At 56.1% G+C, this 11,513-nt stretch overlaps 1 protein-coding gene across 1 annotated transcript; it reads right to left on the reverse strand.

The window, feature by feature from the left end:
• Nucleotides 1-996: 996 nt before the first annotated feature.
• On the reverse strand, nucleotides 997-7,720 carry LOC111823017 (immunoglobulin superfamily member 1-like). Its single transcript, XM_023747099.1, has 6 exons — nucleotides 7,555-7,720; nucleotides 7,132-7,167; nucleotides 5,440-5,757; nucleotides 3,571-3,891; nucleotides 1,240-1,560; nucleotides 997-1,109 (listed from the first exon to the last, which is right to left on the reverse strand). Exons 1-6 carry the CDS (start codon nucleotides 7,586-7,588, stop codon nucleotides 997-999), a joined length of 1,143 nt encoding a protein of 380 aa, XP_023602867.1. The 5' UTR covers nucleotides 7,589-7,720.
• Between the last annotated feature and the right edge of the window lie 3,793 nt (nucleotides 7,721-11,513).

The raw sequence follows: 11,513 nt of genomic DNA on the forward strand, positions 1-11,513 counted from the left end.
TCTCCACAGTGTAATCCTGGGAGGCTGGGGCCTTGGAAGCAGAAAGCAGAGGTCACTGAGAGTTGGACACGACAGAGCCAGGCCAGGCCCTGACCTATGAGGCCGGAGCCCACTGCCCAGCAGAGCCCGAGGAGAAGGCGCCCCAGGCTGAGGTCCCCCCCTCCCTAGCCCAGGCTCTGGGTCGGGGAGCAGAGAGCTCCAGGGGCTCCAGTGTAGGGAACAGGGGAAGGGCTGAGCCCAAGTTCCTCTCTGTCGGCCCCGCTCACCTGGTCCTTCCGCTCCAACAGCGCCCTCACCTGGCCTCTTTCTCTGAACCTCCCAGTAGAGAGGACACCCTGACACACACACACACACACACACACACACACACACCCCAGAAAGGGCACAGGGAGACTGATAACACTGGGGTGGTACTCTCTCTCCTTTCACTTGTCTATGGGGCTGGTCACCCCTCAGAACGTCCCGCCACCCTCCCTACATTAGCACAGGGCAGCTGGTCCTGGCCCATGGACACCCAGGGTAGGAGCCCCCTGACCTGGCCACAGGGTCACAGGGCCTGGACTCTGAGCTCACCTCACCCAGCCACTTTGCCACCCACAGTCCCCCAGGGCAGGGAGGGTCACAGGGTCAGGATCAACTGTGTGGACACCCCCAGGCCTGGTGGATGGGGTCACCACAGGGCATGTGCTCCCACCCATGGATGTCTGAGTCACAGCAGGATAAAGAGGAGAGAGAAGCCACTCAGATTTAAAGAAAGAATTTTCACTCCTTCCCTCTCCATGTCCTTGCTGGACCCTCAGTTCATCTCAGGGTCTGACCACATGCCAGGTACAGTCTCATCCAAAAATGCCCCAAAGAACCATGCAGCCCTGGTCAGGGACCCCATGGAGCATGGGACTTGCCTCTGGAGGGTGGACCCCAGGGGACACATTGCCTGGGCCCCACAGAGCTCGGCCAGGGCAAAGGGCAGGGCACCACCATCCTGAGGGGAAGGACTCAGTCCCCTTGAAGGGGTCTGTTCCCACCTGATGACAGCTCTGTGTCCCCTTTGATGAGGGGCTCATTTTTCAGGCGATCCTGGTGTCCAGATGGGACCAGACTCCAGGGCCCTGAGCCAGGGGTGAAGGCCGAGGGCCATGTGTGCAGAAGGAGGGGAGCCCCAGGGCTGGGGGTGAGCAGGAGGGCAGGGAGCCTGGACAGAGACGCGGCTGGGACAGGGTGCAGGGCCCTGGGACCCACCTGAGGGCGGAGTGGAGTCCTCCTCTGTCACCTGCAGCTCCAGGCTCTCACTGAGCCCAGACCAGATATCAAACACATGTTGGTAGAGGCAGCTATAACGCCCAGTAATGTCTTCACTCACAGAGGGGAAGTGGAATCTGGCCTCTGTCCCCTGCGAACCATCTTGAGACACACCCTTCTGATCAGGGCTTACAGTTCTTCCATCTTTCTCCAGGCGGAATGACTTAGCTCCCACTGGGCCCCGGCACACGAAGGACACAGGCCGTCCCCTGGGGATGACAGAACCTGGGTCGGCCCTGAGGGAGGGTTTGGGCAGGGGCCCTGGAAGGAAGCAGAGCAGGAGCTCAGGCTCCATCATGAGGAAATCTACATACCTCTTTCCTCCCGTGTCTTAAGCGTGCAGCTCAATGGTTATTAGCAAACTTGCAGAGCTGTGCAACCCTCACCACAGCACAATTCTAATCATTTGCACCATCCCTTCCCCAAAACCCTGCCCCTTCCCCCTCCAGGAAACTTAATTCTCATCACTCCAATGACTTCTGCACATGAAAAAAGTTCTGGTGACATCGTGGGCTTTTCTCAGGGGAACACGGGAGGTGTCAGAGCAGCCTGGGGCCCCGGGTATGTCTCCCTCCCCACGGCCACTCTCCAGGGGGGCAGACAGGGCTGGGAGGGAGGCAGAGGGTGAGGATGAGCAGGACACTCAGTGAACAGGGACGCTGGAGTGGGAGATGGTGGCAATGACCTGGCCAGGTCTGCAGGCAGCTGGGTGGTGGGGGGATGTGAGGACCAATGGGAGCTGCATGGCCCCATGGGAAGTCTAATGGGGGTGGAGCTCCAGCCCAGCCCAGACCTGCTCACAGGACCCCAGTGGGTGAGGGACACCAGACTCCAGGGCATGTCCTCTGAGCAGCACTCACTCAGGTTCCCTCTGCATTTCCCACCTTCCTCACAGCCCATTCCCACTTCCTTGTGATTGATGCTCCTGAAACCCCAAGTGTCTAAACTGGACTGGGCAGGGGAAGAGAGGGTGTGCTGGGCTGCATTATCTGGCGCTTCGGCCAGGTGGGGCACGCTGTCCTAAACACATAGATAGGAAGGTACTGACATCAGGCCAGGCCTTGAGATATGGTCTCATGGCCCCTTCCCAGCACGCAGGCCTTCTTTCTCAGAAGGCCTAGAAGTCTCATTCCAAACTTGGGAGAAAGGACTAGAAAAGTATAAATAAAGAGAGTTTCCTCCATATTGGGGGCCCAGAATTTGAAAGACACATTTTTCTCTGGGCCTCCACAGAACTTAATAATAAAATGTAACTCCTGTAGTAGGCACTGCAGCTCTGTGTTTCCTCTGACCCGGGGCTCAAGGTCCAGGCCATCTCAGTGTCCACATGGGACCTGACTCCAGGGCCCTGAGCTAGGGGTGGAGGCCGAGGGTCATGTGTGCAGAGGGAGGGGAGCTCCAGGGTTGGGCAGGGACACAGGGAGATGAGGATACTGGGGTGGCAACCTCTCTGCTTCCACTTGTCTGAGGGGCTGGCCACCCCTCAGAATGTCCCACCACCCTCCCTACATTAGCATGGAGCAGCTGGTCCTGGCCCATGGACCCACAGGTTGGGTGACCCCTGACCTGGCCACAGGGTCACAGGGCCTGGACTCTGAGCTCACCTCACGCAGCCACTGTCCCACCCACCGTCCCCGAGGGAAGGAAGGGTCACAGGGTCAGGATCAACTGGGTGGACACCCCCAGGTCTGGTGGGTGGGGGCCACCCCTGGGCATGTGCTCTCAGCCATGGGATATCTGAGTCACAGCAGGATGAAGAGAAGAGAGAGAAGACACTGATTTAAAGGAAGAATTTTCCCTCTCCTTCCTCTCCATGTCCTTGCTGGACCCTCATTTCACCTCAGGGTCTGACCACACCTGGACAGGGGCAGCCTCATCCAAAAGTGCCAAAGCACATCTCAGCCCTGGTCAGAGACCACATGCACCACGGAAATTCCCCAAGGAGGGTGGACCCCAGGGGACACATTGCCTGGGCCCCAAGAACCTCGTCAGTGGAAAGGACAGGGCACCAACAGGTCTGTTACCACCTGGTGGCTGGAAGCCCAGGCCCCAACCAGCCCAGCAGGGACAGCTCTGTGTCCCCTCTGATGCAGGGTTCAGGATCCAGGCCACCTTGGTGTACAGACCAGACCTCAGGGCCCATACCAGGGTTGACAGCCGAGGGTCATGTGAATAGAGGGAGGGGAGCTACATGGCTGGGGGTGAGCAAGAGGGCAGGGAGTCCAAGGACAGAGACGGGGCTGGGACAGGGTACAGGGCCCTGGGACCCACCTGAGGGCAGAGTGGAGCTGTCCTCTTCTGTCATCTGTAGCTGCAGGGGCTCACTGAGCTCAGATGAGCTGAACTGGGTAAGACAGAAGCAGCGATAACGCCCAGCAGTTTCTTCACTCACCACGGGGATGAGGAATCTGGTCTCTGTCCCCTGTGAGCCATCTTGAGGCACACTGTCCTGATAATGGTGTACACGTCTTCCATCCTTCATCAGGTGGCATGCCTTAGCCTCAGCTGGGCCCTGGCACACGAAGGTCACAGGCCGTCCCCGGGGGACCACAGGGCCTGGCTCGGCCCTGAGGGAGGGTTTGGGCAGGGGCCCTGGGAGGAAGCAGAGCAGGATCTCAGGCTCCATCAGGAGGAAATTGCCACACCTCACACCTCCTGTGTTTTAAGTGTGTATGTCAATGATTCTCACCAAACTTGCAGAGTTGTGCTACCACAACCTCAGCCCAAATCTAGACCATTTGCACCATCCCTTCCTCAAGAGACCACCCCTCTGCCCCCTCCAGGGGACTGAGTACTAATCCCTCCAGTGACTTCCCCACGTGACACAAGTTCTGGTGACATCATGGCTTTTCTCAGGGGGACATAGGAGGAGTCAGAGCAGCCTGGGGCCCTGGGCAGGTCCCCCTCCCCATGGCCAATCTCTAGGGGGACAGACAGGGCTGGGAGGGAGGCAGAGGGTGAGGATGAGGAGGTGATTCATGGGGAAGGGACGCTAGAGTGGGAGATGGTGGGTATGACCTGGCTGGGTCGAAGGCAGCAGAGGGAGATTGTGGGGACCATTGGGGGCTGCAGGGCTCCATGGGAAGTCTAATGGGTTTGGGGGTGCAGTGCCAGCCAAGACCTGTGCAAAGAACCAGAGTAGGTGATAACCCCTAACTCCTGGGCATGGCCCCTGAGCAGCACTCACTCAGGTTCCCTCTGCATTTCCCGCCTTCCTCTCAACCCATTTCCTCTTCCTTGTGATTGAGGCTCCTGAAACCCCAAGTGTCTAAACTGGGCTGGGGAGGGGAGGAGAGGGCTCTAGCCCTGAAGCAGGAAGAAGGCATCCAAGTTATCCAATCCCCACAGAGGCAGGAGCTGGCTGAGCCCCAGCATTCATTCCCTCATTCCTTCAGCCACAGCTTAGCTTCCATCCCTTTCTTTACAGACGCCTCCTTGTGCCACTGGTTCCACAGTCTCCTAAGACAGTGAGCGTCACAGGGTCAGGATCAACTGGTGGACACCCTCAGGCCTCAATATTGGGGGCCAACTCAGGGCTTGTGCTCCTACTCAGGGCTTATACTCCACTATTGATATGGCTTAGTCATAGAGAGATAAAGAGGAAAGAGAAGACAATCGGTGGTAAAGGAAGAATTTTCCGTCTCTCCCTCCTTCCCTCTCCTTCCCTCTCGATGTCCTTGCTGGGTCCTCAGTTCATCTCAGGGTCTGACCACACCAGGCCAGGGGCAGCCTCATCCAAAAATGCCCCAAAGCAAGCCCCATGGGACTTGCCCATGGAGGGTGGACGCCAGGGGAAACATTGCCTGGGCCCCACAGAGCCTGGCCAGGGGAAAGGGCAGGGCACCACCATCCTGAGGGGAAGGACAGGCCCCTTGAAGTGTCTGTCCCCACCTGGTGGCTGGAAGCTCAGGCCCCACCCAGCCCAGCAGGACAGCTCTGTGTCCCCTCTGATGCTGGGATCAGGATCCAGGCAATCTTGGTGTTCAGATGGGACCAGCCTCCAGAGCCCTGAGCCAGAGGTGAAGTCTGAGGGTCATGTGTGCAGAGGGAGGGGAGCCCCAGGGATGGGGGTGAGCAGGAGGGCAGGGAGCCCGAGGACAGAGAAGCAGCTGGGACAGGGTGCAGGGCCTTGGGACCAACCTGAGGACAGAGTGGAGTCCTCCTCTGTCACCTGCAGCTGCAGGGGCTCACTGCGCTCAGACAAGCCGGACTGGGTGAGACAGAAGCAGCGGTAACTCCCTGCAGTGTCTTCACTCACCACAGCGAAGAGGAATCTGGCCTCTGTCCCCTGTGAGCCATTTAGTGGCACACTGTCCTGATAATGGTGTACACGTCTTCCATCCTTCTCCAGGAGACATACCTTAGCCTCAGCTGGGCCCCGGCACACAAAGGTCACAGGCCGTTTCCAGGGGACCACAGGGCCTGGCTCGGCCCTGAGGGAGGGTTTGGGCTGGACCCCTGGGAGGAAGCAGAGCAGGATCTCAGGCTCCATCATGAGGAAAACTCCACACATTATACATCCCGTGTCTTGTGCGTGCAGCTCAGTGGTGCTTAACAAATTTGCAGATCTGTGCAACCCTCACCACAGCCCAATTCTAGACCATTTGCACCATCCCTTCTTCAACAGACCACCCCTTCCCCCTCCAGGAAACTGAATTCTCATCACTCCAATGACTTCTTCATGTGACACAAGTTCTGATGACATTGTGGGCTTTTCTCAGGGGGACACAGGAGGTGTCAGAGCAGCCTGGGGCCTGGGCATGTCTCCCTCCCCACAGTCACTCTCTAGGGGGACAGACAGTACTGGGTGTGAAGCAGAGGGTGAGGATGAGCAGGTCACTCGGGAGACAGGGACGCTGGTGTGGAGCGGGTGGAAGTGACCTGGCTGGGTCTGAAAGCAGCTGGAGAAGGTTGTGGGGACCAATGGGTGCTGCAGGGCCCCATGGGAAGTCTAATTTGTTTTGGGGTGGACACCAGCCCAGACCTGCTCCCAGGACCCCAGTGGGTGAGGACCCCAGATTCCTGGGCACATCCTCTGAGCATCACTCACTCAGGTTCCCTCTGCATTTACCACTTTCCTCTCAGCCCATTTCCTCTTCCTTGTGTCTGAGGCTCCTGAAACCCCAAGTGTCTAAACTGGGCTGGGCAGGGGGAGAGAGGGCTCTAGCCCTGAAACAGGAAGAAGGCATCCAAGTTACTCAATCCCTGATGGAGACAGAGCTGGCCGAGCCCCAGAACTCATTCCCTGAATCCTTCAGCCACAGCTCAGCTCCCATCTCTCCCTTTACAGACACCTCCTTGTGCCACTGGCTCCAAAAATAGGAGAAACACAGGAGGATCCCTGCCTTCTTGGGGGAAGGGTAGAGGGAGCACAGGGCTGAGGAGGGAGTGTGCATAGCACATACACACGCTCTGATACTCTCCCAGGGTTGACTGTGGGAGGCTCAGAGCTAAGTGTGGGAGGCACGGGGTAAGTGAGGGAGGCTCAGGGTGAGGGGGGCAGACCCGTCCTCTCATCAGAGGCAGAGGGGAGAGGTCCTGAGCTGCAACTAGAAGGTCAGGTGGGAAAGAGCCAAGCCAAGCACAGGAGCCCTCAGCCTGGGAAGAGGCCATGGTACATGGGGAAAATAGTGTTTGTGAAAGTGAAAAACAGGATGGATTTCTGAAGGTAACTTAACCAGCGGGCATCAGAACAGACAGATCCAGAAAATCAGAGAGGCTCAGGGCTCATTCCAGGTGAAGATACACCAGAAGCGGGCTCTAACAAAAAAACAATATTTTGCCTGAACATGAAACTTGTGTGAAAAACTAAATTAAAAAAGGCAAACTCACCCTCCTGCATGTGGATCACCTGGCCCAGGCAGAGCCCTGCAAGGGAAGCCCCAGTGAGGCAAGTGCCCTCCTGCTCTCGTAACTTAAACAGGGTCAAGGACTGCATCTCCCACCAACCTCCAACCCCCCTGGTCAGCATGGCTCCCATTGGGTAACTCCCTCCCCTATAACGGGTTTCAGACAAGTTCCCAGGAGGCCTGCCCACCAGAGCACCCCCCTGGCCGTGTTTGTGTCTGACCTGCCCCCCTCCCAGTGTCTAGAACAGCCTGGGACCCTCCCCTGGAGCTGGGGCCCAGGTGACACAAAGGAAACAGAGCCTGCAGGTTGAGTGGGCTCTCAGGCACTGGGTGGAGGTGGGGCCTGGGCGCCCCCCACAGTCCCGCCCCTCTGCCCTGTGGCCCTCCCCCCTGCGTTCTGACTCACCCAGGCCCAGGAGGGTGGTGGGACGGGAGTACATACTGGCAGCCTCTCAACCGCTTCTCTGCCCGTGTGCCCGGTGAGGCAAGCCTAGGCCCGGTCAGTCAGGAAGTGTGAAGGGGCCAGGTCAGGGGCTCATTTCCGTGGTCTGTCAGGAAGGGAGTGTGGCTGCTCCCAGGCCCTCGTTCCCCTATTTGGAGAACCTGAGAGGCCGTGGTTTCCGGGAGGCATTGCTAGTGAGATGTTTCCTAATCAGGGAGAGGCCGTGCCCAGATGAAAGCCACACAGAAGAAATTCATCAGTGACAGACACAGAAGACAGAAGGATGGATGAATGACATATAGATACTCAGAAATATAGAAATACAGTAACACAGACACACAAACAGATATTGTCATAGGTAGATACATAGATGCATAGATGGATATCAAGATAGTCACATAGACACTTAGAGACATAGATACATACACAGATACTAACATACATAGATATTTAGACACTTAGACACATAGAGTTGAATTGATACTTAGTTACATAGATAGATGGAAACATAGTAACACAGATAGATAGATACATAGATAATTAGATTGATATGTAGTTACATAGATAGTTAAATAGATACAATGATAGATAATGAGATACATAGAAAGGTAGACAGATTATACAGGCAGGAAAACTTAATGGCTTGTCATCTGGCCCTCACAGGCACACTGTCCCCAAACACACATGTCCTTATGCAAATGCTTCAGTTTCTCACCTGCAAACATGAAACCATAAAACTCTTCTCACACCTCCAGGTTAATCCTGGGCGAGCACAGAGCTGAGGGGGACACTGAAAGGACTCAGCCTGCCCCCACATACTCTGCAGGGCAGAAGGCACCTAGCTCAGGCTTGATATCCATGTCTCTTGGCCCCTCTGGGCCCTGTTGTGCCTCATCAGCATGGCTAAGGGTGAACCTGAGGAGGGGCGGTGAAGGATTGAAGAAAAGACAGACAAGAGAATACAGCTGGGGCTCGGTTGATCTTCCATGCCCGGAGGAGGATGCAAAAGACCCAGCATGCAAGCTGATACTTTATTTTATAGTCTGATTAAAACAAGGGTAGATTAACATGTATACAAGTGTTCTTGTTTTGGCAACACTTGCTGCACCTCATACAGCCCATTAGCTACTTGAGAAGGAATTAGGGAGGGCTACAAGGTCAGGCTTAATTATGCTAAGAGAGCTCTGCCCTCCAGGCTGGGACTTGATTGTGGCCCTGCCACAGGTCAGCCCAAACCTTGACCCTAGAGCCGCTTCCTATATCTCCCCCTTTTTTGTTTTTAAGCTACTACAATAAACTTAAATTTGAACATAACTCTGGCTATTAAAAAAATAACAAAATAATGCCAATGAAACACAGCAATAAGAGAAATCAAACTACAGACATATTAACATTTTCAGCTACAAAATGAAAGTTATCAACTCAGAATCCTCAGGTTTGGCCGTGCAAGAATTTAGAGAAAACTGGCAGCTCACCAAATCTAGTCAGCACCTTGGTCCCTTGCATAGTCTTCATTTTCTTCTCTCCCATCGCTATCATTGGGTCAACATCCAGTCTTTTGACTGAAGGGACAAAGAGCCTCTCTGGGTCTCCTGTACCTCCTCCAGCTGCCAGTGCAGCTTCTCCATCTCCTTGATGAGAAGGCCCCACAACTGATGCAGGTTGGCGAGCCTCAGGGTGATAGTCTCTGCATTTAGGCTTCTGCTGACAGTGACGATACTCTGGCTCCACCCAAAGATGCTGATGCCGTCGATATGAAGATGTTGTCAATGCAAAGCTTGTGCTTTTGGATTTCCTTCTGGAGGGTCAGATTTTTCTTTATACTCCTAAGATTTGGAAGGTCTTAACATCCCATGTTTTACACCAAGCTGCTACCTAAATTCACTCCTTCCCTTAATTTTTGCTTTCTGCACGTGCTTCACTGGAGTGTCCTTTCACCTTGCAATTGTAGTTCCCCATACTCAGGCCCCACGTTGGGCGCCACATGTGCTGTGCCAGTATGGCCAAGGGTGAACCTGAGGAAGGGCAGTGAAGGATTGAAGAAAAGACAGACAAGAGAATATAGCTGGGGCTCAGTGGATCTCCCATGTCTGGATGAGGACAGAAAACACCCAGCCTGAAAGCTGATGCTTTATTTTATAGTCTGATTAAAACAAGGGTAGATGAACATATATACAAATGTTCTTTTTTTTGGCAACACTTGCTGCACCTTCCACAGCCCATTAATTACTCAGGAAAGAATTTAGGAAGGCTACAAGGTCAGGCTTAATTATGCTAGGAGAGCTCTGCCCTCCAGGCTGCGACTTGTTTGTGGCCCTGCCACAGGGCATCCCGAGGCTGAACCATAGAGCAACTCCCTACACCAAGCATCATAACCCATGTGGATTCTCTAGTACTTCAACAACAGCAGGGGCATCTGTGAATCTCTTGGGCTCCAGTGTGAGCTTCTGGGCCCTGGGGGAAGTCCCTGCTGTGGCCCTGGGGCCCCCTATCTCTCGAGGCTTCCCTTGTCTTTATTCCTGTGGTCCCTGTGGGGACCTGCGCTGGCTGAGCCCAGCTTCCACCAGAATCGCCACCAGGATCAGCAAGATCACGCCTGCCAGGCCCAAGCGGATGCTGTTCTCCACCTTGTAATCCTGGGAGGTGGGGTCTGGAAGCAGAGAGCAGAGGTCACTGATAGGTGGACATGACCCCCCCCCAGATCATGACCTATGATAGGCAGGAGTCACTGCCCAGGTGAGCCCGAGGAGGGGACATCCCAAGCTGAGGTGTGGGAGCCACCCAGGCGGGGGAGCAGAGGTCTCTAGGGGCTCCTTTGTAGGGGGTGGGAGCGGCACTGAGCCCAAGTTCCACTCCTCTGCACCACTCACCTGGCCCTTCACCATCCACAGCGCCCACACCTGGCCTCTTTCTGTGCACCTCCCAGCATAGGGGACATCCCCCACATGACCCAGAATGGGCACAGGGAAATGAGCATACTGGGTGGGGGCACCCTCTCTGCTTCCACTTGCTTGAGGGGCTGGCCACCCCTCTGAATGTCCCACCACCCTCCATACATTAGCACAGGGCAGCTGGTCCTGGCCCATGGACACACAGGGTGGGAGCCCCCTGACCAAGCCAGAGGGTCACAGGGCCTGGACTCTGAGCTCACCTCACCCAGCCACTGTGCCACCCACAGTCCCCCGGGGCAGGGAGGGTCACAGGGTCAGGATCAACTGAGTGGACACCCCAGGTCTGGTGGGTGGGGGCACCTCTGGGCATGTGCTCACAGCTATGGGATGTCTGCCTCACAGAAGGATGAAGAGGAGAGAGAAGATGCTCTGATTGAAAGGAAGAATTTTCCCTCCCTCCCACCCTCTCTCCCTCTCATGTCCTTGCTGGACCTTCAGTCCACCTCAGGGTCTGAGAACTCCTGGCCAGGGGCAGCCTCATCCACAAATGCCCCAAAGCACTGTCCAGCTCTGGTTCGGGACCCTAGGGACCACATCACTTGCCCATGGAGGGTAGTCCCCAGGGTACATATTGCCTGGGCCCACAGAGCCTGGCCAGGGGAAAGGGCAGGGCAACACCATCCTGAGGGGAAGGACTCACAGCCCCTTGAAGGGGTCTGTCCCCCCCTGCTGGCTGGAAGCTCAAGCCCCACCCAGCCCAGCAGGACAGCTCTGTGTTTCCTCTGTACTACGGCTTAGGGGCCAGGCCAACATGGTGTCCAGATGACACCAGAGTCCAGGGCCCTGAGGCATGGGTTACGGCCGACGGTCATGATTGCAGAGGGAGGGGAGCCCCGGGGCTGGGGGGTGAGTTGTGAGGGCTGGGACCCAGCTCACAGAGAGGGGCCTGGCTGTTCTAGACACTGTCTAGGGAAAGGTCAGACACGAGCACAGCCCTACTGGGCTCTGGTGGGGACGCCTCCTGGGAGCCTG

The sequence above is a fragment of the Myotis lucifugus genome, unplaced genomic scaffold (genome assembly GCF_000147115.1).
Source record: "Myotis lucifugus unplaced genomic scaffold, Myoluc2.0 scaffold_793, whole genome shotgun sequence".
In the NCBI taxonomy this organism is placed as follows: domain Eukaryota; kingdom Metazoa; phylum Chordata; class Mammalia; order Chiroptera; family Vespertilionidae; genus Myotis; species Myotis lucifugus.